The sequence below is a fragment of the Podarcis filfolensis genome, assembly GCF_964270895.1.
Source record: "Podarcis filfolensis genome assembly, chromosome: 6".
In the NCBI taxonomy this organism is placed as follows: Eukaryota; Metazoa; Chordata; class Lepidosauria; order Squamata; family Lacertidae; genus Podarcis; species Podarcis filfolensis.
Window position 1 is genome coordinate 53,635,188 of NC_139609.1, and position 26,353 is coordinate 53,661,540.

The following is a 26,353-nucleotide window of genomic DNA, read 5'->3' on the forward strand; positions in this document are numbered from 1 at the left end:
AAAAGCTCCACAACAACCAATATCTTTGGGTGCTTTCCAAAATGCCATCTTCTGTCAACTGAACCGTGTTGCCCAGCTGCGTGTGCTTCAAATTTCTTGTATGGCTCTTGAATGACTGTCCCCCCGCCAAAAAGCAACAGTTGGTCATACACATGTATTGAGAAGCAGACCTTTCTGTGAGACACTTCTCAATCCATCACAAAAATTGGCTGAGGACATCAGCTGGGAACACAACACTTACCCCCAGCAGTGGGGGGTTAATGAGTGGCAGTGACCTAGCAGACCAAGGTTAATGCATTGCTGAGGACAGATGCTACGAGAGACCAGTAAATCCAATATTAAGAGGCACAGGTGTCAGCACAAATGCATAAGCAAGAGTTTATTTGGAGATAAGGGCTTAAGAACTCCTGTCTCCAAACAAAGCAGTCATTTCCCACACAAAATGCTTCCCCGGGGAGATCCTGCTGGCTTGCTGACTCAGCCATCTATGCTACAGGCTGTGCCATTAGGGGATGGATGTGTACAGAAACAGCTCAAACCACAGATAAGAAGCAGCTATTTAAGGAAGCCTGTTAGAGGCAAGAGTAGCCAAAAGAAAAAAAGAAATAAAAAAGTTGCTACTGTGAGCTGCCAGGGAAGCGGCTGGTATTTAGAACTTAGGAGCACCAGTTTGAATTCTGATGCTACGCATGCAACTCTAGATGAGAATAAAATGGATCAATAGAATCAATCTGGTTTCAGGCCCGGATCAGGCACAGAAAGGCTTGGGTTGCTTAATGATGACCAAATTGGGAGAGAGACAAAAAGAGAATGTGACTGCTAATTCTTCTGGGCCTCTTGGCAGCTGGATATCCTTCTAGACAGGCTCTCCAGGTTGGGTCCTGGTGGTAGTGTTCCACTGGTTCAATTTATATATGGAATGCTGATTCCAGAAGGTGGTGCTGAGGGGATACTGCTTGGACCTATAGCATTAATGCTATGGGGTTCCATACTGTTCTATCTTGTCTCCCATGCGTCTCAACATCTATATCAGGGATGAGGAACCTGTGGCTCTCCAGATGTTGCTGGGCTACAACTCCCATCAATCCTAGCAATTGATCATGTTTGCTGGAGCTGATGGGAGTCAAACAATATCTGGCTAGTTATGAGTTCCTCATCCCTGAATTTGGAATGAGTGAAGTCAGCATGACAACATAAAAAACAGGGAGCAAAGAACATAATGAATACCTGAAGATGTTTTTAGTATCCACATTTATAGCATTAGCAATCAACAAGGATGCCTATTTACTCTATGGCCAACTGCACCAATAACCATGGAACTTGGTTTTGGCCGTAGTTACCAACTCCCCTGCCCTTACTTACCAAACAGCAATTTGTGAAGTTCCATTTCATATTCTCCTCTGATTATAACTAGGGTGGAGTATCTAACATGGCCTCAAATCTTCATCTCTACCAATATTCAGTGGCCTCATTTGTGCTCAGATGTTTGCACAATATTTGCAAAATACAAATGCTCTCACTGTGAAGCTACAGAAATTGGGTTTCCAGGTTATAAAAGGCTAGTCTTTCGTGTGCAGCAGAAGGTGGTTCATGACAGCTATCAAGACTAGCAGGTCAAGGAGGAGCGCCACAAGCAAAAGTACAGGGAATGGCATGCAGTCAAGCCCAAAAGGGGCAAGAGTACCGGTCTAGCATGGCTTTGTTGTCCCAATATTTCTTAGCCAGCTCCTTGCTTCAGATGCAAAACCCAATCTAGCATTCCTACCCTCAAGCCTTTAAACCAGAAATTCTCAAAGTGAGGAGCCCAAGCCACATGTAGGTAGGTTCTTATGGGTTGTAGGTGGGTCACACAACATGGAGGTTCTCCTTCATTTTCAGAGGCTTTCCCCCTCCCAAAAATTATTACTGCTATGCAACCTCTTTAACTTATTTCTAAACTGTATTTGGAAAGCTTCACACACCACATAATCAAAGAGTTCTTTAAATGGTGTACATAATAGAATTTTAGACAACACCCAGCTAAAACTCACAAAACTTAAAAAGCAAATAGATATAAACTAATTATCACTGCTATAGAGAGGTAAAACCAGTAAAACTTTCAAAACAAATATAGGTAATTCGATTCTATGTTTGGGTAGACTTGCTGAAGTAAAGACGTTTTCAGCAGGCATCAAAGACAATATAGCAAGGATGCCTGCCTAATGTCAATAGGCAGGAAGTCCCAAAGCACAGCTGCTGCCATGCTAAAAATTAAGAGGCTTCATAAATGCTGAACGAACATTCTGTGGCACTTGTAAAAGTCCAAGTTTCACAGATCAAAGCAGTCGAATGGGCATGTATGGGGCACGACATGTTACTAGACAGGCTCATTCACTCCTTTCCTTCATGTCATGCTTAAATTTTAGGATACAATTCTTAACACAATAAGGGTCCCCACAAAATAACTCCATCACCAACAAAACACAAATATTTATTAATGCACACACTTTTATGTATTAGGATCCTGTTGGTGGTTGAAATGTATAAATTCTATTCAAATACCTACATCTCTAGATTTAACATTAAAAATGATTTTAGCATTGAAAATGGATGTTAACTATGAACATTATGATGTTCTTTCGTTGCTTCTGCAACAGAATGTGAAGGCAAGGTTCAAAGGTGGCATTAGTAGTACACAAGTGGTTCCTGAAGGTTAAGTGTACAGAAAGGACCCCCTTCAAAACATTTGAAAAACATGGCTTTAATTGGGTTTTTGGGGGGAGGCGGCAGACAACACACTCTGCTCCTAAGAAGATCATGGTAACTGGTTTACCATATGAGGTGGTTGTACAAGACAAAATGAGTTAACATCTACAGGTGTCACAATATAAAAATGCCTGGGATGAAAGTATGAGAGGTGCATAAGTATGAAAAATAATCTTGGCCATTATGTCATTTTGTCAGCTTTCTAAAAATTACAGGAGAATGAGAACGACTTGCCTTGGACCACAGAAATGCAGGTGTTTCAATGCATAATGCATCCTGATTGAAAGATGCTGGCATCCTTGGCAAAGTATTTAAATATTTTTGACACAGCTTAGCCATTACTCTTAGTGGCGTTTCGGACACTAATGGCTTGTTTTGCCCTTCTAGAAATCCCAGTTAGAGATGCATTCAAAACCATACCTGTTTTCACTGTTAAGCACAGTATACAACTGACAAAAGCCAATCCAGGGCAGAAGTGAGAACAGATTAATATGCACTACTAGCTTCTACAGCAGCCAACAGCAAAGCAGTTCTGGCATGACAGAGCTTACCCAATGATGACAATTTGAGTATTCATCAGCAAGCACTAAGAGCACATTGCAGCCATCCAGCATCGCTTACCAACATATTCAGAGAGGAACACGACAAAAAATGGAGTGACCAGGTCATTAATCCCCTGCACGTAGCCGCTGGCTGGGTGTCGGATGGCCCAGATAAACAGGATTCGTTCAAAGATCTAGAGAGGGAGAAGGAAAGCCAGGTGCTCGAGTTAGCCATGCCCAGGGGAAAGACAGAAGTGGAAAGGCTGACAAGCACAAGGGGGGAAGAGTGTGCGATAAAGAGTTAGAAATGCACACAGCCTAAGGTGCAGAGAGACCCAGTATGAAGTATAGACTACAACCAGAGTGGCTACACTTTTGGGAGCCTAAGAACCACATGTACTCTTGGGTGAACTCTCCAAAAACCACATACCAGTGTTGGATATGACCACCTTAAACTCCCACATGCGTGCACACACAGAGGACACAGGGTTGTTGCTTCTTTTTTTGCCACTGCCACTCAAACTGCTGGGATCTTTGGGGGGGGGGGCAGAAAGATTGCTTGGGTAGCTAGGTAACACCTTCATGTTGGGGGTTTGCCAGCCAGGATATACATGAACCACCATAAGATGCTGCATGTAGCCACTGGGAAATCAGAATTGCCATCCTTTACATGAGAGCTCTCTGCCCTGAAAACAACTGCAGAAAGATGTTTCCGTTTATTGCTCTGCCATCAAAACAGAGGGGAACGAGATGCAGTCTGGGGATTATCTAACTTTGCTTTCACCATGTTCACATAGTGGCAGATGGTAGGCCAGAAGTTTTTTTCCTTCCCTTTCTCCCCAAAATAACTGTAGCCACAGGGAGTAAAGGAAAGCCCTGTGCCCCTCCCAAAGATTTAAACTTTCAGTTCTGCATAAAGAAAGCACTGTAAGTTCCCATCTCTTAAACAAAAAGGAAAGAGGAACAGACAGGCAGCTGTCCATCCAAGCACAGAGTAAAAAGGGAGCTTCTATTTATTTATATTCATAAGCTACCCTTTATCCCATAGGATCCCAGGATGACAAGCATATGTAGAATAAAAATTTCTCCAGTGTTGCCCTGACACAATGCCACACAGTTTTTTTGCCAGCTTTCATTTATTTGATTTTCTTCAAGATCTCCTTCATATCTGTGGTCTTGCTTGAAGGGAACAAGTGAGATGTTACCCAAATTACGGGCTATTTGAGACCTCATGTTCCAGCTGGAAGCGCTTGCAACAGGTTCATCCCCATTTGCATAAGGAAAAATGCCATGGATAAACAGGATTTCAAAGTGCAGTTTTATTCGTAGCCCAGCAACTGGAGCAGCTTTTAGCTGCCAGACCTTACAGCTTTTGGATGGATTAGCTTGCTAAATATGCTTTGCCAAAACTAGTTAAAGGGTGCTTCTAGTAGGTGGAACTGGGAGGAAATCAACACAGCATCACGGCAAGTGTTCCATCAGTGCAACAGCTTGCCAGATGGAATGGTCCCCTCCTCTTTCCCCCTGCATGTTGCTCTGGGGTTCTCCTGACACCCACAGAGCCAATCTCAGGGGCTGCTGGGGACACAGGAGGAGGGGGGGGGGAAAGCCCTGTTGCGCTAGTGGGAGCCCTCATTCCGGTTTCCACTTACGAGATTCAAGAGCTGAATCCACCCACTACCTAGGCTTCCTCCCTCTGATTTTGCTAAACATAACATGCCACATTTTTCTATAATTCAAACCACTCTGTTGCAGAAAATATATTGAGAGATGGTTAAACTAGAGAAATGACTACATGCCACTGTGATCTGCCACTGAGTCAGTCACTGGCACCTCCAGTCTAAAAAAGGATCAGGTAAGCAAGTAGTGGGAAATACCTCTGCCTGAAACCCTGGAGAGCTGCTGTCAGAGAAATAATGCCCAATGAATAAAAAATCTGCCCTGGTAATAGCCCAGTGTTCCCAGTTCAACACACTACACCCTCCTCTAGCATGCAAATCAGCCTTACCAAATCACTGCCGAAAATATTTAGGGCCATACTGTATTCATCTAACTCACTCTGTTAGCAGAAGCCACCACATTGGGACTTCAGGAGAACCCCCAAGACAGTGCAGAGGGAGAGGAGAGGAGAGGGGAGATTGTTTTGTTGGGTAAGCAGTAATTTGTTGTACTGGTGGAGTTATCTCATTGGCACTATGATGAATACAACCCTTAGTCATCTGCTACCACACGTGTCAAGAAACACAAGTCCAAGTTCTTCAAAGAAAACAGATCATTTGAGTGAGAACAAATCACAGCAAAGTTACAAAAATTACACCTGAAGATGTTCTTTTTGTATGTTCTTTTCTGAGCTGGCTACCTGAATGCAAAGGGCTGTAACGGCAGGAATCAGGCATGGCTAAGGAACAGTAAGTGTTATGGATAATGGAACGTAAGAAGGTACAATGGGGAACGGGCAATGGGGAACTAGCAGCCATACAAGGTGTGCATTCTGAACACTGGAATGGGGTGGGGATTTTGTTTTCTTCTTGTTTTTAGTTGCCTTGGCTTGCAGTTTTTGAAATGTTATGTCCACAGCCATGGGCAAGGAACATGCTGTTCTTCACTTAAGAAAGCTGAAATCCACAAGAACCTAAGCTATGGTTGAAGTTTCATACAACTCCTACATGTGCACTTCCAAAAGATGAGGAGCCCTGCCTTCAGAACACTGGTGGGCTGCTGGCTGGAGCACCTCATTCCATTTGCATCCACTAGGATCAAAATTTGCAGGCAAGCAAAATGTCAGATTTAAAGACTTGTCCTCTAACAAAACACAAGAGAACAGATCCGGAGGGCATTTGTCGCTATTTGCAAAAAAACCTTGCAAAACTGTTATAAGGACGGGTGCCATCCTCATTACCTTGGACACACACTTCTTGGGAAAAAAATTCTTTAAGGAGCCTGCATATATTCATTTTACAGTTTAGCAGATTGGTCTGCAATGGCGTTCAGCACAATTACAATAGACAGCTCTCGTTAATCATACTCTGAGCATGACAGTTTGCTTTACAGCACTACCACCTACGTTAACAATGAAGTATTCTAGGTTTCAGGCTGAACAATGCTTTAACCCCCAATCTATGAGCCATTGTCCGCTAGAAGGAGAAAGGAGGCATACACCAGCAAACAAGCCATATTACAGTAGCAATGACAATGTAGCTCAGAACAGTCATGAACCTATTAATTTCAAGACAACAGCACAGGACTTTGTTCAGTCCCCCCCCCCTGGGACACACTGTGGGCTTCTGTGGTCCAAAAACCAGAAAATGTGAATCAAGCTTGCATGATAGCAGGGCCTGTGGCTTTAGACATCAATTTTCATAAACTCCAACATCAGTCAATTACCAGTTCTTTGCAAACCCTGCCTCTCCGCTATGCAGAAGGGACTTGGATTAAGTCCACTCAGACTTGACTGAACTGGCATGCTCTGCAAGCATCAGTAAATATTCAACAGGATTAGGTCGGTCAAAGGATTTTGAGCTATACTGCAAAAGTCAGTTTTCATTATTAATTCCTGCAATTCTGTCTGGTTCAGACAGAAGCTGTAGCTCATTCCTGGCTCTGCCACTAACAAACTATTTAGCCTCTGGCAAGTCACATTGTTGCTGCGAAACTTCATGCACAACTCTGCAACACACACACTGATAGTGTGCCTTTGGGACTGAGATGATCTCTTGCCATAAGCACACTTGGCGTAACAGGCTGGCAGTCTCTGTTCCTAGGAGACATCAACTCAAATTGTGGAGTCTTATGAAATTGAGCCCAGAATTACACATTATGGGTACTGCATACCTGCAGATGGAAACAGCAGTCCCACATTTTTCCCGCCTTTGTTCCCTGCATCATCTAGTAACACAAAATATAGGACATGCTGTCACCATGTTATGAGTTTCTACATCCCTGCAACCAGCATCCAATGATGTGGGGGGGGATAAGTAAAAATAATGGGGTGAAGTCTTGTCACATATTTTTTATTACCAGATATTACCAAAGAGAGGGAAAATGAGATTCAAGGCTGAATCTCAGGGACAGCCACGCATCACCTCTAACGTCTAGTTCTATCTTTTCCAGATAGGTGTGGATCTTGAAGGAAAGGGCAGTTCCTGCCACCCCTAGGGAACTGTAAGTAAAGCATGCAAACTGAGCTTGCTCCTGCAAAAAAAACTTGCATTTCAGCTGAGAGTTCAGCTTGAGCACAGAATTTGCACAAGATACCAAATTAAGAAATGGGTGGCAACTTTGCTTTTGGAATGAAATGTACAAAATTTCACTGCTGAGGTTGAAATCAGCTATGACTTTCTTTTTTAGAAAAGCCCATGCATACAGCAGAAAGCAGCTGACTCTGGGGGAAAATGCTAGATATTTGGGGGGGGGAGGAGAAACTTCCTGCTCATCAACACAGGCTGGCAACTCACACTGCAGGAAAGCTAAAAAGAAAAGGCCCCTTTTACCTCCTGTACTAGTGGCTGCTGGAACAGAGGGATGAGGGGGTTCGTCCGTGGAATGTCTATATGGATCTGAAAGACAATTGTAAAATATATATGTATCAGAGAACATTAATGGTTGCCAAGCTGATCAGCACAATTGCAGCACTAGAGGCAATATTTCTCTGGCTCAAGCCAAAGCAGAACTATGACTTAAGATGGAAGAGGTGATATTGACTCATTCAGAAATCCCGAAGAACTGTTTTGCTCCTCCTTCTTTAATAAAAAAGAACATGCTAGCCTATCATCCAAAATCCTTTCAACAGAGGCTGCATTTAGAACACAAAGCAGAGTATCTGGAATGCTTGAAAGCAGAACACCTTTTAAAGGCCACTTCAAATACCTGGGTAAATTTTAAAAGTATTTCTTCTCTAGGATCTCTTGGCAGGTCAAGAGTTAACATCTGCTCACTTCTGACCAATAACACCCACAAACACTGTTTTGTGTAGGATGGGTCTGCCACGGTAAGAGACGAGGTTACAGGTAAAAAGCACACTGTTGCCACTGTTAGTGGAATGACTAAGCCCTGTGCCATGGAATCCTAATGTACCCCAGATGCTAAGCGAAAGAAAGGGCAGGCAGCAGGAAGTAGGGGGCTGGGTACCTGCCGGTATGTATCTTGATGGTGCTCCTCATTTCTGGAGTCGTAATACTGCTCAATGAAACCAAAATACTCTTCTCGTTTGCGCTGCAAAGTCAGCTTCCTCCGCTCCATGCTGGCAGGGAGGTAACCCTGTAGGAGAAAGAAAAGCCTGTCAAGGCAAGTCTCCTTTTCCTCTGCTGTGCTCAAAGTCCTCAACTTCCCTACACACATGAATGCTTGAAAGTAGTTTGCAGGAGAACTGTTCTAACCAGGAGTGCAGGATTCAGTAAAAGAAAAGTTGGAGCCCTGTAAGAATGTCATAGAAGGTTAAGCAAAGGCAAGTCCTTCCATCCAAGTGTGGTGGAAGAAGTGGCACCTGCCAGAATCCCCCCATCACTCTTAGAGACATTCAAGGCTACCTTGCATAGAATCCAACAACCTTAGTTTTAACACTTGCTGCTACAAAAAAAAAAAGTTTCTAAAACCAATCATCATATCTCACTTTTTGCAGAAGCGGCTTTCCAGAATCCAGCAGCATGTTTGTTTTTTCCAGGTATAACAAGCACAACATACAGGCAACTCTTATTTCTAAGTCTCCATTGCTTTTATGCCTAGTTTTTAAAAGGTATTATTCTCTCATGTTTATGGGAGGGAGACGTTCCTCTCCAGTTAAAGGATCCCGGGTGTCTAGGCTGAAAAAGACCTGAAGAACTCAACCGGGGCCTAGTATAGCTGACATGTTTCCCTAGAGTCCAGCTCTGTCGTTTATATGTATTCTATAGATTGCAAATGTACACAAGTTGCCCCAGCTTAGGGAAGCAGCACTCACTGATAGAAGTCGCCACGTCACAGGCCGGACCTCTCTGGGGACCCCAGGCCAGCTGCATTTCCTCAATTCATCTGAAAATGCAGAGCAGTTAAGTTTATTCACATGCAGTATCTTGGCTGGCATTTCTACACTAGGGAGGAAAAGCAACTCCTGTCAGCTTGGCAGGTTCCAGAACCACAAGAAAGACTTTTTTGCTAGATATGTAGGTTTCTATGGTGATGGTGTCTATGATTCCTTTTTTCTTTCTTTTTTTTTGTAATTATAGGTTTTTAATTGTATTTTTATCAAACATTTATGTAACTTGCACTGTAATTCCATATCTGTCTACCCAGAAGTAAGTCTCATTGATTACAATACAGCTTTCTCCCAGATAAAGGGGTGTAGAATTGTGGCCTAAATACAAGGCATAAGCAGCCTGGAGCACTGGAAAAGGTATATATATATATATATATATATATATATTCCATTGATTCAGAGTTGCACTCCACTCTTTAAACCAGGGACAGCCAATATGGTGCCCTGCAGATGCCATGATACCTAACTCCCATAATCCTTGACAACTAGCCATACTGACTAAAGATTATGGGAGCTGTATTCGCGGGTGGCGCTGTGGGTTAAACCACAGAGCCTAGGACTTGCCGATCAGAAGGTTGGTGGTTCGAATCCCCGCGACGGGATGAGCTCCAGTTGCTCGGTCCCTGCTCCTGCCAACCTAGCAGTTCGAAAGCACGAAGTGCAAGTAGATAAATAGGTACGCTCCGGCAGGAAGATAAAACGGTGTTTCTGTGCGCTGCTCTGGAAGCAGCTTAGTCATGCTGGCCACATGACCGGGAAGCTGTACGCCGGCTCCCTCGGCCAATAAAGCAAGATGAGCACCAGAACCCCAGAGTCAGCCATGACTGGACCTAATGGTCAGGGGCCCCTTTACCTTTTTATTCCGCAATGCCTGGGATGACTTCCCAATTTAGGCAGTGCTTATTATCCACTCAACAAAACAAGACATGTGTCACACTTATCCTAGTTACGGAGTACAGTTTCAACGCAAAACTACTTCTAAACAAGAGAAAGGAACCAAACAGGGAGCACACTTCTCTCCCCTCTGGTGGTATCCCTGAAACTAACAGGACCCTCTGAGTTTATTGCCTGGACTCACCTAGATCTGTGTTGTGGCTAGACAGAAGCTGCCGGAATTTCTCCAAGCGAGTTTTCTCACGCACCGTCATGGGAGGAGCCCCTGAAGCGTTTTGGTCAGAGATGCGAGCAACAAGCGGAATGATGGGTCGGAGTGGGAGGGATTGCTGTTTGTGGAGGGGGTTGCGCACACAGGCATCCTCTAAAAGAGTTTAAAGAGGTCCATCAGGCCATGAGCATAATGGGCAGCGGCAAGCACTGTCTGGAGCTTCCAGAATCCACTACCATTCCCAAAAAGGTCTGCACACCTTCACAAACATGCACGACAAAGAAAGGCTCCACACCTGTGAAGTTTCTCCCCCATCACTGAATGGGGATAGAAGCTCCACTAACCGCCACGCTATTATTAAAAAGATACAAATGCAACCTCAATGAGCAAGAAATATAAACTCATGCACTCCTGCTGGGCAACTACTCTGCTTCAACTGCTCGTTCTGTGGAACAGAAGGAATCCCTTTAATTTAATATTTGGACTTTCAGTTCCATTGGAACAATGCTTTAGCAGCACAGGACAGTAGTGATCCAGGAGTCCTGCTCACTTTTTCTGGGCTAGTAAACAGTGGTAAAAAGAAAACGCCACATTATCCAGAATAGGCATCACTCAGTGGTTTGCATGAATGGCTCTCAGACCATTTTTGTTGCATAATTACTGAGGCAAAGATTCATCTGACCTGTCCTCCAACAATAAACACAGCTAGGCTCTCACTGCTCTCCATCCATCATCTCCTCAAGGTCAATCCTTTTGCTCCAATTTTCATGCTCTCCTTCCTTCCTTCCTCTTCTAACATGCTGGACAGACAACTCAACACATATGGGAGGAAGCAGAAAAACACAAAGGCAGTTTACTATCCCATATTCAATCGACACCTCTATGCCAAGTGGCCAGTCAGATTCCACCAGATAACTGGAGGTGAGACATGGACTCTGGAGCCATCTGGTGGTGGTTCTGTGATAGGAAGACTCATTCTAAGAGCTAAAAAGTAGAGTATGCTTTGCTTACTCCACTAGCACCATCACAAAAAGGTCTGGTCCTTATTATCTAAACTATTTTGAGTATATCTTGCATGCCTGTTCCGAGGTCCTCAGTGCAAAGCTCTAGGTCCCACCCACCCCCATCCAGTAAATCCTATTCAGATTGGTTCATTGTTAACTAAGAAGGCTTACTCATAGAAAGCTTGCCCCAATCACCTGCAAAAAGAGTAACACAAGGACTGTGCCCAATAGTGGGCCTGATTTGACAGGACACTAGGCTTTTATCCCATGGAAGTATACCAGATCTGTGCATACTCTGCAAAGGTATATGTGTTGTAAAACTACACCAAGGTAACCTATATAGTCTGTGCCAACGAAAGCAAATTTCTACTAGCTGAATAAGAAGGATGCTACTGGATCAGACAAAGGATTCACCTATCCCAGCAACCAACCAACAACAGTGTCCACTAATGAGAGTTATGAAAATCAAGAGAAGTCACATATTATCAGTATTAATTTATTCTGCTCCTGCTAAAATGAGGCAAACAGGGAGTTCCATAAAGCACTAACTCAACCCCTCACCAACTTTCAAGGTGTCAACAGGAACTGACCACGCATATTCAAATCTATTTTTTCAGCCATGAGAAAGAGATCATCCACATTCCTTGGCTAGAATTCAAGATCCTCAGAATGCTCAGTTCTGCACTTGACTCCCAAAGTGACCCTTGTGCAGACCTGTAGAACCCACACAGCTTTGACAAGATCACATAGGGTAAAAAGGCCAGGGGGCCCTTACCAGGCGCTCTGGACAGCTGGGCCTCACTATTGGACTTGATGACCTTACAATTGGTTGGTGCTTCATTCAGAGCCACCTGGGGCCACTCGGGTTTCACACGCAGCCTGCTGTGGTTCTCCAGCACCTGGGCTGCTGTGGCCTTGGCCACCTTAGAGTTCAAAGTCTGGAAAGATGGGAAATCCTCATCTTCATCGTCCCCAATGTCCCAGGCATCACTGGTGTCGCGGGCAAACTCATGAAAACTGCTGGCCTTCTTATTCTTCATGGGTAGCGCGCTGATCTTTGACCGTTCCTTGATGAAGCTACAAAATAAAGGAAGCTGGCATTAATGCAATGTGGTCAAGCTCTGCATCTCACCTTCCCCTGCCTATAGCCTAATTTGCCCTACAGTGGTATCTCGGGTTACATACGCTTCAGGTTACAGACTCTGCTAACCCAGAAATAGTGCTTCAGGTTAAGAACTTTGCTTCAGGATGAGAACAGAAATCGTGCTCCGGCGGTGCGGCGGCAGCAGGAGGCCCCATAAGCTAAAGTGGTGCTTCAGGTTAAGAACAGTTTCAGGTTAAGTATGGACCTCTGGAACAAATTAAGTACTTAACCCGAGGTACCACTGTACTTGATTCCATTTCCTCTGCAGGTCAAGCCCCCACTGCCACTTCTCCATCCCATGGTTCAGTTCCTTTCTTGTCTGGTCAGGGTAAAGAGAAGGAATGCAAAGTCTTCCTATAAGCTTTCTATCAAGTGCAAAGTTCAATGTCTAAACCAGTGAGCTTTGCAGTCTTGGCACATGGGACAGTGAGGAGAAATGCTTCTGCCAAATGCCTCGATGAAGAAAGGTTGCCAGTCTGAAGTATTGCTTGGCAAGCAAAGCGAAGGAGGAGACTGGATTCAACTTCAGTGAGCACATATGGAATCCTGGAGAACAGTAAAAGTGCAGGCATACAATTTGAAAGTAGCCACAATAACATACTGCTTTCCTATCAGGTTAACATATACATAGAAGAGAGGCATAATCAGGCACAGCTATTCTTTCATAAGCTGCATTTGCTTTGTTCTCAATTAAGTGAGTCAAGGTCCTTGTGCTATAAAGAGAAAGTTCATGTCCGAACAAGAAACTCAGAAAGCACATGAACTCCAGCAAGGAGACCAAGAGAGAAGCTGAGAACAAAGAAAATGGAAATGTCTCAAAACTACTTCAGAAAGCCTGGTCAAGAACAGCATGTTCAAGAGGTAAGCCAGACAAAGGCAATACAGAAAAACTAATGCTATTCCTTGAAGATGGCTTTGTTGAAGGGGACCACTTACATCCAAGTCACACCTTCTCTTAGAATTTTTATTTGCAAATGTATCAAAAATAATAAAATATCATCAGCAGAAACTGACATTAAGAATGTTACATTAACGATAATTTAAATTTATAGATTCATATAGTCAGTCCAAATAGGCACTGAAAAGAGATTAATGAGCATAAGCCATACATTCAAACGCAGAAAGAGCAGTGAGATCTTCAAACCCATGAGATATGCTTTCAAAATGGTCAAACTTTCATAAAGTAATGTTTCTGATGAAGGGGATTTTAGTCACATTGGGAAGTAGTAAATCAGGTCAAAATCTATTTGCATAAGAGGCTTGAATGAACTCAGATGCAACAATACTAAGCCTACCCTAGCTGATCACTAAAATCAACAGCAGTCAAATTAAAAACAAGGCCTCAAGAGAGAGAGTGTTCCAGAATTCAGGGGCCACCACAGAATAAACTCTGCTCCTAGCTGACAACAATCTAATGTCTGAAAGAGATGGCACCTGGAACAGGGCTTCACTGGCAGATTGCAAAAAACCCTTCTCCACCTCCCAAGGTAGGAAGGGGATATGCTCTTTAAAACAACAGAAATTTAAGATCAGACTCAATTAATCTAGCATATTCTCATCAAAGGTTTTTAGTTAAGATATCCAGAGAAGTGGTCTTCACTCCCAAGATATCCCTCCCTCCTAACTGGCACTAACTAAGAAGAATCTATGATAGACAAATGGCTCCAAAATTGTTCTATAATTTTATATTCATCTTGCAATGGCCCCCTTCAAAAAACAAACAGACTGGGCTAGAGTGTCATTGATTTGAATGAATATAGGATTGTGATAATCAACAGTTGAAAACCGCTATCAAAATGCATCAGTATTAGCAAACATTGTGATTTAGGGAACAATGTATTTACAAACTCCACAATAGCATGACGAGAGCAAGATGTTTGGCACAGGGGAAGGCACATGTTAGATTTATAATCGTAAACTGCCACAATTGCTTATGTATAAAGACAAGCAACACATAAACTAGGGTGGCTCTGCATAGCTTGGATAGCAGCATTAAAGTCTTTGCCCTCCTTTCCCCCCTTGGAGAATCCCCTCTAGAGACTGACAAGGAGGTTAGACTCCATGACTCATGAATCCCTTGGGATATAACAGCAACAATTGTGATGGGAATGCCTTCCCATAGTGACTTAATAATGGGGCCACCAACTCATTACATGCCCAGTACTCAAGGGCCAAAAAACAGGTAAAGCTCAAATTGGTGCCTGATGGGGAATTTATTGGTCCAAATAGCATCCAAGGCATTTAAACAAAACATACCTCATTGAGGCAATACTTGCAAGTCCTCCTACTCTAAAAAGTTCTTCCTTAGAGTTTTAGTTCACAAAGGACATCGTGTAGTTTGTAATTCTTGGTCCCAAAGCCTGTGTTTAGCTCACACACACTAGGTGGTAGTCAATTAAGTTTTGCTCAGAGTAAACCAACTGAAATTAGAGAACATGACTTGTTGTTGGCATCCGTCTGTCTCAAGAGACAATGGAGTGCACTTCCACGGGTGACGTCAAACCGCTGCATTTTCAGCACCTAAGTGACCTTCCTGGGGTACAAGCCTGGGCAATGCGTATGGAGATCCTGGGCTGCCCAGATAACAAGACTCCGCAGAGCAATACGTTTGACACCAGCTTGGCTGGAAGGAGTACAAGGTGCCATCCAACTGTCTTGGGAACTCCACTCCAGATTTGTATAGGGTTTACTCCTTAGCCTTGTCTTCTCCTGACTAAGTCTGTTAATTTCAGTGGGTCTACTGTAAGTAAAACTTAGCAAAATTCCAACAACACAGCAGTGTATGTCATAGCTGTCAACTTACAGATTTGAAAATAAGGGCCCAGCAGCCTTGAAAATAAGGGACCAGCAGCCAAAATAAGGGACCTGCAGCCTCACCTGTTCCAGGCACTCCAGTCTTCCTGTTCTCCTGCAGTCTGGTCGAACTCAGACTGGGTAGCTTCGAGAACACTGTCCAACCAACTTTGTAACCAGAGGTTCAACTGAATAGAATCTGAATCACATGCACCACAAGGCCTACGCAGCCTCAACTTAAAATGGCTCCCTGGCCTGGCTTTGCACTGCAAAGTTTGCAGCAGCACGTGCAACAAAATGGCGTCCAGCATTCAAAAAACCCCTCAGCTTGCATTAACTAGCCACACACAAGGCATGCAAGCTCCACCCCCCAGTCATTCTTAGACTTCTTATTAGTTGAGCAACACAGCGAAGCAACACAGTTGGAGCCTCCCTCCTCCCTGGCCGGCAGGGAGGGAGGGAGAGGAGCTGCTTCCTTTGAAATTTAAGGGACATCATTTAAGGGACATTTAAGGGACATCCATCAATAAGGGACAGCAGCGGTACATGGCGCTGGAATAAGGGACTGTCCCTTCAAATAAGGGACACTTGACAGCTATGGTGTATGTTAAGCCATTAAATTTCACTTTCAGCATTTTTGGTGCTGCTCCGTTTCTCTCCATCCCACTTTTCTCTTTTTGCAATAGCTCCTGTGATCACCAACTAAACTGAGACCTTGGAGGTTGGTAATCCACAGGAGAGAGCAAAATAACTGGACAGACAAAACAGACTTTTTCCCAAGGCAAAGCAGCACCATGTGGTGATGAGTGCTAAAGGTCTGAGAACCAGGGAAGCTACTCACTTTTTAGTAAGCCGGGGATCCAGTGGAGGATGCTGAGCTCCATAGACAGGTTGAATGCTGAAGGGGAAACAAGAGACTCAAGTTATTTGTGAGCAAGTATTCTAGCCTCAGCAGTGAATGTATCAAGGGCCACATACAAGCAATGTCAATAACTCCCAGGTATCAAAACCACAGGAACAAACACAATCTGCTACCTAGAAAAGCAAAAGCAATGTTGACAACCCACCCTCCTAATTCTTTTCTTGGCATCCCCTTTGGCCAGTCCAAAGAACACACATGAGAAAGATTTCCCATTTCGATAAGCAGCTCTTTGAGAGTTTCCTCTGCCCTCTGGCCCCGGTCAAAATATCTCCATCTCCATTATTCTTTGCAGACTTAACAGAGGCCAAACCACATGACTACATACAAGCTTAGTGCTTGTTCTTTTCAGCATGGATTATACAGCACATGGGGTGAAGAACAGGTCGTAAGGGCTATTGGTCACAAGGACAACTTTACTTGCACAGGTTAGGAAAACTGTACTCCTAACAAACAATTCAGACAACTGAGCTGGGGGGAAAGCTATGTGGAGGGGGCCCCAGGACTTAGCCCTCATTTCACTCATCTTCTAGCTACATGTGCTTCAGAACACAGAAATAGGTAGAGGGCAAGACGTGGGCTACAGGCTATTTAAATAAAACAGTATGTGCACCCACCTCCCCCTTCCATTGGCCTGAGCTATCACAGCAGCCTATTGACTGGCAGGCAACGTACACATCAGTGAATAAAGCTTAAGTTCATTGGTTGGGCTGAAGTTCAAGTTGGATCATTTCTTTTCCCAAAACCGGTTTACCAGGTTTAGTCAACTTCACTGTTTAAATTAGCTATAGATGGAAACAACATCTTGATTTAGAGAGGCAGAAACACACAAGTGAGCAAGCAGGATGTGGCAATGAGATAAGAAAGCTAAGATAGTGAGGCACCAGCACACTTGCAGAAATAATGTTATTTTTTTTCTTCCCAAGTACGTATTATAAGACCTTTAGCTGTACTTTTCCCACACATCCAAACTACCCCAGAAAGTTGGTAGAGTTTGACAGGCAGAGAGATGGATGACATTAGAGGGAGAAACAGAGAATTAACTAGCCTGGCAGGATTTAAAGCCAGCTAAGCATTCCAGAGGCCTTGCGGTGGTGAACTGGCTTGGGACAGCACGGTCAATATGAGGTTAGAGAGCATGCGAACAATATAACACAGGGGTGAGCAGAAGATAAATTAGGATCTACTGAGAGATCTGAAGTAGATCAGCAAGGATTTATGACTCCCAATTGTTTAACAATGGGAACAGCAAAATGATTCTGCATTGCACTGCTGAAGGGTGGGGTGGGGGGTAACCACAAGTGGATTTTTGTGTGGAAGGATGGTATTCCAAACAAATTCCTCAGCTCAGAGTTATTTAATCCCAAGAGTATAACTTTTGCACTTAACTCTGGTTGTGAACCTTGGTATTCTAGAAAGCTTGAAGTCTAATGCAACAGCCTTGTGAATTATACAGCCTTTATCCCAAACCTGAGGCCAAGATCACCTCTTAGGTCTTACCTCACTTTCTTCAGGGGCACATGCTCCTGAATCATCAAAAGAGGAGAGTTATCGCTCAATCTCATTCAGAGTGGTCAAACAATTGTGCAGAGTTTCCTCAAGCTTTCAAGTGCCTTCTTAATGAGTGAGGAAGGAAACCTAATCAGAATTGAACGCTAAGTATATAGAGAAGGAATTGGAATGTATTCCAATATAATTAGTGTTAAAAGTATAAGAGTTTGCACATGGGTGGGATGTGAAATCTCTCTTCAAGGCTGATAGCAGATCATCCCAGCTTGGCCCTGTCCAACAATAGCCAGAACCCTCCGCCAACAACAGTTTCATCAGCAGCCATGTTTCCAAATAATAAAGTGATTGGAGCGGTGCTGAAGAGAAACATATGAGCCTTTCAGGGTCAGACCTATCTAGTCCTGCATTCTGTTCCTGGTGGCCAATCAGATGCCTAGGGGAAGCCCAAGGAAGAAGAGGAGGAGTTTGGATTTGATATCCCGCTTTATCACTACCCTAAGGAGTCTCAAAGCGGCTAACATTCTCCATTCCCTTCCTCCCCCACAACAAACACTCTGTGAGGTGAGTGGGGCTGAGAGACTTCAAAGAAGTGTGACTGGCCCAAGGTCACCCAGCAGCTGCATGTGGAGGAGCAGGGAAGCGAACCCGGTTCCCCAGATTACGAGACTACCGCTCTTAACCACTACACCACACTGGCTCTCACAGGACAAGAGGGCAAAGATACTCTAGCATTTGTCTTCCAAAACAAGTAGAATATGACGCATGGTCCCTCCGATACAGGAGATAAGTTATAGCCATCACTGATAGACTTATCAAAAGGATGCACAGACCACCATGGTTTAAACTATGGAAGAATTGGGGGGGGGGCTTTTATAAAATCCACACACCTTACCTCTAACTTCATCCATTTTAACCAAATCAAATACATCCCCAAACAATGCTAAAAGCAATAAATATGGGAAGCATCCTGCCACGCTCCACATCACCCCTTTGTAATTTAAGCACTGCAAACTCCCTGTTCACCAGCTTTGGGGGTGGGCACATTAAGGAGAAATCGTCTCCGGAATATGAAGTCTAGGACTTCTGCTTTCATATTTAGAAAGCCAGCCTTGTGTGTCCTGAAGTTCTCCAGAGAGTTTTCTTGGTATAACAAAGCAAAGATTCTCAGTTTCCGAGTTGCAATAGGCGTAATTAGTTGGTGTTTGCTTTTTAAAGCCTGGTTAATTCTCTTCGCCACCCGGTTTTGAAGTTCACTCCTATCAGAGCGTTTAGCGGCAGTAAGCGCCAGCACGATAAGGAAGCCCATACGGACCCACGCCGATTAACCTATGCAAATGAGGAAGTGACTTCTGCTCCTGGGCAAAGTAGCAACCCAATGCACCTGTCCGCTGAGCAACCTGGCTGGCTCCGAAATACAAACGGCCCCGGGACAAGGGAGGACGGAGGCACCCGCGAGTCTCGTCATTCCCCACGGCGGGTTTAGGAACATGGGAGCCTAGCAAAGCCCATTTGCCCCACGATCGCCAGCCTCGCCTCTCCGGCTGGCGATGGGCTTCTGACTGCAGCTGCTGCTGCTGACTAACCGGGCCAGCCGGCGCCGCGGCGGAGAGCAATCGTGGCGCGACCGCAATCCCGAGCTTCACCTCACGGGCATCGGGGGACCCACAGAGGTCCTCTCCCCAATTGCCCTGCTCCCTCTAGATGCGGGGAGGCTGCTAACCGGCTTCAGGACGAGAGCCGCGAGCCCCCACGAAGCACCTCCCTGCGATGAATGGCGGCGGGGAAGCACCCGCTGGAACCGGCGCCGCCAACCGGCTCCCGCCTTCCCGGGGCACGGCTGCTTGGTGGGCGCCCACCCCGGAGACTGAGCCTCACGCGGCCGCTCACCTGCCCGGCAGCTTCGCGCTCCGCTTCCAGAACTGCTTGCTGCTTTCCGCGGCCATGGCTGGGGGGCAGAGGCCGAGCACCCCGCCGGCTCCGGGAGGGAGGGGACGAGCCGGAGCGGTGGGGCCCAAAGCCTCCGGCCGAGGCCGCTTCACCGCCTCCCTCCGGGAGCCCCGTTGCCAGGCCTCAGCGCCGACATCTTGGAGTCGGGCGGGCGCGGCCCAGCCATTGGTTGCCTGAGCCAGAGTCCCCCTAGCTGGCCAATCCTGAGTCAGATTCCTAAAGCAACGTGAAGCATAAGCGAGGTGGGGGGGGGGCGCCGCCAAAGGGAGGGCGGGAGCAGGAGCCGCGCGCAACGCGCGAGAGGCGGGGCGATTCACCTAGTGATGCACAGAGGAGGGGGCGGGGGAGGAGGAAGGCTGCGGCGAGGGGGCGGGGGGAGCCACGTGCAGTTTGGTCGAAGCGGGAGGCGGTTTAACTGTCAAAAGTGGGGGTCCTCGCGGAGAAGCGGGAGCGGAAAGCCAGTGAGGGAAACCAAGGCAGGCTGGGGGCTGCCCCCTCTCTCAGGGAGGAAAATAATAAACAACACTTTCAAATCTAGGCAGACTTTTTAAAAAATTCATTAATTATTGGGAGACTGATGGTTCGAATCTTCCATTAAAAAGAGCACAATTTTTGCAGAGGCGCTACTTTTATGTGCTTTCTTTAGCAAAGTCACCTTCAGCTCCTACCTGAAACTCCTCAGAAGCCCTCAGATTGCCCTCCCTTTTAATGTAGGTATGCTGTTCTTCACAAGGATAGATTTTAAACTGCACATTGGTGCGAACAGAACACCCATCAGATCAAAATGAGTCCGGCTTATTCAATAGAGAGAGAGAATGCAAGAACTTATTTAACTTTGGCATGTTCATTCCTTTAATGTCGTGGGCACAGTCAGGATTTATGTTGCTGAGGGGCAACCTGTCATCTGCCTGGCTCTGTCTAGCAGATTCGGAATGAAATGTCTCAATGACAAGTTGTTTTAAATTACTTCCTTTTGCCCCCAAGTGCTCTGAAAAATCTGTCAAAAATTTTCTGCAATTTCTACTTTTAGTTAAGTATTTGTATTTATTTACAGGCAGCTGTCTATCCACTTGGACAGATAAGGTATCAGCATACAGATATTCCAAGTGTGTTACTCCTCTAATGTTTCTTCACAGGAAGCTTGCTATAAGTGGCATTGTTTTCTGATGCAGCAGTAATCCTTGGAAGAGATAAACAGCTGGGGTCACAAGAGATCAAGTGAACAGACTCAAAATGGTGAGAAGAAATGTGCAGTATGATTTACCTTTGGCAGCAGTTAACATCAATACAAGTACAAGTACAGAACATATCAAGACTGTGTACCTGCTCCCTTGTGCTCTTCATCCACTTCTACTGCTTGTCAGGGAGGGAAGTGGTGACCACATTGCCACAATTCAGTCATGTGTATTACTTCAATTGGGAAACACATTTTTAGCACTTATCTTCTTCCCCATCAATGCTGCTATTCTATGCTTTGCAACCACAAGCCATTCAAATGTTTTGAACTGTATCTCCCATTAACCTCAAAACATGTACATGGCCACCGGCCCATCCTGTGGCCATAAAATGTGCTTTTAAAAATGAAAAATAAAGGATGATTATACAAGACCTGTCTGACACCACACTAGCAATCTGCCACTGGGCACAGTGGGGCTGGGCCGGACTGCAGGGCACTGAACCTCAGCCTTGAGACACAGTCCTAGCTGCACCACTGAGAGTGATTGATAGCTGTTCTGTGCAACTGCAACACTATTTTTAAGGACTACTACTAATAATAATAGCACTGAGGCAGTAACACATAACCAACCATTTAGAAAATAAGGTTCAATGAATTGAACTAAAGAGAGCATCAGTCACCACCAGAGGTCAATAGAATCCTGTCACAGTGTCTGGCACCTTTTCATTTCTTCAGCTGTATTCCTTGTGCTCATCCCCTTTTAATTTTTCTGCCAGAACTTCTTCTTAGAAACAGTAAGATTTCAGTCTGTTAAGAACAATATAGTAATGAAATTGCTTAAATCATTAATAATTAATTCCTGTTTGACTAATGAATTTCTTAGTGATTTCTTTCCCGCCCCCTTTACCTTTTTTCTTCTCCCTTTCTAACTTTTATTGGGTTCAACATTCTTTGCTGATAACTAAATGATATCAGCAAGCTTGCATTAGTTACTTTTCTGGATCTTATAATCAATTGTGCTGGAAAAGAAAGCAGAAAATGTACAAATGAGATGGAAGCACATTTTAAGACTGGGGGAAATGCAGGCTTTCAAAATCGGTAAAACAGATTTTAAAATAGATAGAAAAGGTGGCATGCTCAGTACTAGAACAATTAAAACGTTTTTTTACTAAAGAATTTGAATGTGATTATTTTTAAAAGCACAAAACTATTTTAAAAAGTATAGAGGAAAATGGATTGCTGTAGAATACTTTATAACAAATTCATTGAAGGAAAGAGACAAGGAGATTATCAATAAAACAGTAAGTCTGTCAAATTCAGTAAAACAATTAGAACCTAGATTTACAGAAATAGAGATGAGAATTAAAAATCACACAGAAGAAACAGGAAAATTAAACCTGACACTTCTAGGAATCTTTTGAGGTTGTGACCTGGATATACTCCAGAGTTTGGTACCCCAGGAGTTAATACAGGCAGCAGAGATAAATAAAAAGTCAATTTTATTATATCAAAAGGGAATTAGCTGATTGCCTCAGAAAGGAATCAGCACATTTACTAAACATATTAAACAAAATCAATAAACAGCACACCAAGAATAGAATGAGGCTTGGGAAAGTTAAAACCATGCAAGAGGTATTCTTAGAAGCATTCCTAGGAACACATAGGAAAACTATGATGTGGTCAGGGAAAGAGAGTTGTCAGGGGTGGGGGGTTGTTGGCTGAAGAGGTTAAAGTTGTACTAGAATGTGAGGGTGGGTGCTGGCTTGAGCTGTTTATTTGCAGAAGAGAAAGGGGGAGTCAGAGGAATGATTGGGAAGGGCTTTGGGGGAGTTTTAGGTGAAAATCAAAAGAAAAATGGAAGACTTTGGGACAGTGGCTGAGATTACTGAGCTTAGGGAGATCTGAGCTTTTGGGGTGAGAAAATTAGGGAGGAAGAAATTAGCATGACAAAGGGGAAAAGAAGAGACTGGTATCCCCAAGAAAGAGGAATCTGATTGGTTTTCAAAGTGTAAGGTAGAAGGGGAGGGAGGTGTTGGACAGCTGATGGGCTTTCTTTCTAAAGTTTAATGCCTTTCCTTATTTTGTGAGCCTGAGGTTCAGTGTGCTGAAGGCAAGAGTACCTCTTCAGCAACAAAGGGGATGGGGGAAGGAAAAGTGGGTGGGTGGGGGGAGTCCATCAGAAAATTCCTTGACAATGAGGTGAGATCCCTTTAGTACCCAAAGGATTCCTAGCTAGTAAAGTGAAAAGCATCACCTGTTATGCCTGAGTTAGTCTCAAAAATTAGCATAGAAACAAATTCTCTCTTCCTGATAGTGAATGGGCAGTGTTTGAAACTCCCATTGTTCTAGGCCATTTTACCATTTTGCAACAGGGAATTTCATTAGTGTGATCAGTTTCTGAGCTCTGGGTGCAGTTTTTGTCTGAGATTTCAGATTAAAACTTCAGAGAAGAAGGAAAGGATGACCTTTTTCTGCCTCCCCACTTCTAGCTATTCTCTGAAGACTGGAGAAGAGACGCTCTTAAGAATATTAGGGGGTGGGTGGGCAGGGGAAGGACTAGACCACATGAAAAATGAGCATAATATTTTAGCTGCTGTTCATTCATTTTCAGCTTTGCATTCTTGTTATAAAAAAGTGCACCTAGACATTCCATTGTTGTGCCCATAATCTAGGTTTGAGGTACCATTTAGCTCCTAGCTTTCATATCTCAATTTCTAACACTGTGAATGGGTGTTAAAAAAAAGAAATTATGTAAGCCAGGAAGAGCTTGTTTTTAAAAAGTTTGCAAAATGATTTCAAGAAATGCATCTTATTCCTCTGCTCTGGTGAGATGGAGCTTGACATATCTTTTGGACTTTTCAAGCAAAAGCCTCAGACTATTGAAATTTATTGCTTCCTAATTTAAGGAGAGAGTGGGAGGTTTGATAGCTGGGTGCCAATAGCTTAGTTTGATTTGGTCTTTTACTTACTTCTGATTTACAAATGATAAGGAAAGAATGGCAGAGATTTACACTGAAAGGAAACAATACATTTTAGAGGTGCTCTTGCAACTGGGCTGGTTTGGAATATGTGAGCCTGACTTTCTGTAAGGAAGACCTCTCCAGGCCAAAATCAAAACTTATTTCTGAGTTGCAGGCTATCATAGCAATAGCTGGATATTTTTAGAGGTGCTACATAACACTTGGTGGGATGGTTCTGCCTCTGCAGATATCTCTGCACTCTTTTGGATTCTTGAAGTCATGCTGCAAACATGCAATTTCATATGTTGCTGTTGCTTGTGCATCCAAGGTCACCTTCATGTGACCTGCTTACTGAGCCTTCATCCCGATTTGTTTGCACAATTTTTGTGAGGCAGTTATAAAACATCCACTGTTCGTTGCACATTCATTCTGATTTCTTTACTGGAAGGTTATACAACATTGTGTTAAGCAACTGCTATTATCCCACAAGTTCCCATCACTTTCCTTACAGCAAAAGGGGTGAGTGTGTAAGTGGATTTGTTGACAAAGAGTGCATAATGTACTTAAATTGTGTAACATGTATTTCTGGTAAACAATTGAATCCCACCCACAAGACAGGACAGTCTGGAAGCAACCTAGGTGTGCATCAATATATTTGCATTCTCTCCTACTCTGATGTTTTGTATTCATCTCTAGTTTGAACATATCTTTAAGCTTTCTCAGAGAGTTCTGGAAACATTTTCCATATCCTGCACTACTAATTCAGTTTAATTGCCTTTCAGGGGATTTTTGGAAGTGAGAAGATGATCATCCTGTTTGCAGGTGGTATCTGTGGTGTAGCTCCAAAAGCAGGATCTCTTCTAGCTGGTGTCTACATGATTCTGACAACCAATATGTACCTGATCTTTGAGGCTGGTCACCTAAATCGCTCCCTAACTCTGATACAACTGCATCAGGAAGAAAATTATTCAATTGGAATGATGTGGGTCATCCCATATTACTACTACACTGCAATCGGCTTGGCTGTTATAAATTATCCTATATGTTTCTACTTCCTCTTATCCATCCAGAGGCGAGACACTATAGGATTGTTTATCTACGTTGTTTGGATCATCTTCTATGATCTAGCCAACATTGTCCTCGTAGTTCTAACAGCAAGGGCAGCTCTTTATTCAATAAGTGACTTGGAATGGTTTGGATTGGCCACCAGAATCCCCACAGACTGCTTTTGGCTTCTCTTTATCATAACATATCTTCTGATGATTATTGAAGGCAGAAGCACAGGGAGGATGTCACTGAAGACAAGGCGGATATCAAGACGTGTGTCAGAGCCTCCCAAGTTTAGGCTGGGTATCAATGCTAGGAGAGTTCAATAGGAATTGTCAGGTAATTTGTGCAAACTAGCAGGCTTGCAATGCTTGGGACATAGCAAGATGAGTACAGTTCATCAACCTTGTATTACTGGCCACTGGGAGCTTTAAAAGCCTCTGGTTATCGTTGCCTGCCTGGAACTGCAAGAACAGAGGGATTGTCAAACACTCAACAAGGCCGCAAAACATGGGTTTGTCTTGCCAGAGTTGCAAATCTGGTGTATAAATTCATGCATTCTAAGTGGTGCTGCATGTGGTTTGACTTTTGTTTTGTTTTGTTTTTTTAAATTCTTATTACCTTATTGGATTGACCTGATGTCCTTAATAAACATATATTTCCTCTCTATTGTATTTTGGATTATTCCCCCTCCCCCCCCCCACATACTTCTTGTTTTGCCTGATTGAGTTATGAAGACGTGAACTGTATCATCAGAATATTTGGGCAAGGCAATAGTTTCCTTTCTAACTCCTATAATCACAATGATATGGCTGTGGAAAACTGGGATCATGAAATTCCGTGGAAAAAGCTGATGTCTCTAACAACATATGTGCTTGGATGTGAAATGTCACAGTGAAGATTATTTATTGCTAGATTATTATTTTTAAAGTAGTGTTTGCTCCCTTTCTTTGGCCAGAATGACACACTGCCTCAAGGTTACTAAATACCGTATTTTTCGCCCTATAGCACGCACTTTTTCCCCTCCAAAAATGAAGGGGAAATCTGTGTGCGTCCTATGGGGCGAATGCAGGCTTTCGCTGAAGCGTGGAGAGCGAGAGGGGTCAGTGCGCACCGACCCCTCTCGCTCTCCAGGCTTCAGGAAGCTATCAGCAAGCCTGGGGAGCCCGGGGCAGTTCCCGCAGGGCTCCCTAGGCTGCGGATAGCAGCCTGCTTGCCCAGAGCATGGGGCGCGCTGAAGCAGAGCGCCCCGTGCTTCGGGCAGATATCCGTGGCTGGGGGGGGGGGAATGAAATTTTTTTCCTTTATTTCCCCCGCAAAAAAACTAGGTGCGTCCTATAGGGCTAAAAATATGGTAATACAAATGCAGAGGTGGGGACTTTGCAGGGGGAAAGCAGCTGGTAGTGCTTAACCACTCACAACTCTTCCCCAGTAGCTGGCTTGATTTTAGC

The 26,353-nt window shown here is 44.1% G+C and overlaps 2 protein-coding genes across 7 annotated transcripts in view; one reads left to right on the forward strand and one right to left on the reverse strand.

The window, feature by feature from the left end:
* The window catches only part of TBC1D22B (TBC1 domain family member 22B), a 40,844-nt gene extending 20,892 nt beyond the window's left edge, over positions 1–19,952 (reverse strand). The window contains exons 1-8 of one of the 2 annotated variants that reach the window (XM_083617918.1): positions 19,659–19,952; positions 16,185–16,241; positions 12,182–12,483; positions 10,376–10,555; positions 9,223–9,293; positions 8,415–8,543; positions 7,778–7,843; positions 3,367–3,481 (exon numbers count right to left, since the gene is read on the reverse strand). In XM_083617918.1, the coding sequence (XP_083474044.1) occupies positions 3,367–3,481; positions 7,778–7,843; positions 8,415–8,543; positions 9,223–9,293; positions 10,376–10,555; positions 12,182–12,483; positions 16,185–16,241; positions 19,659–19,714 (976 nt within the window). In that variant the 5' untranslated portion in view covers positions 19,715–19,952. Of the gene's footprint in view, positions 1–3,366; positions 3,482–7,777; positions 7,844–8,414; positions 8,544–9,222; positions 9,294–10,375; positions 10,556–12,181; positions 12,484–16,184; positions 16,242–17,762; positions 17,843–19,658 lie in introns of those variants that run through there. The other variant, XM_083617917.1, reaches the window with a different exon arrangement.
* Positions 19,953–20,088: 136 nt separating this feature from the next.
* Positions 20,089–25,569, forward strand: TMEM217 (transmembrane protein 217). Of its 5 annotated transcripts, XM_083617932.1 has the most exons (4): positions 20,089–20,428; positions 20,855–20,952; positions 24,442–24,494; positions 24,638–25,569. In XM_083617932.1, exon 4 carries the CDS (start codon positions 24,659–24,661, stop codon positions 25,229–25,231), a length of 573 nt encoding a protein of 190 aa, XP_083474058.1. In that variant the 5' UTR covers positions 20,089–20,428; positions 20,855–20,952; positions 24,442–24,494; positions 24,638–24,658; the 3' UTR covers positions 25,232–25,569. The 5 variants fall into 5 exon arrangements, with proteins under 5 accessions (XP_083474058.1, XP_083474059.1, XP_083474055.1 ...); XM_083617929.1 differs by lacking the exon at positions 24,442–24,494 and having other exon boundaries at positions 20,090–20,428; positions 20,855–20,954; XM_083617931.1 differs by lacking the exons at positions 20,089–20,428; positions 24,442–24,494 and adding an exon at positions 20,451–20,747 and having other exon boundaries at positions 20,855–20,954.
* The last annotated feature ends 784 nt before the right edge of the window (positions 25,570–26,353 follow it).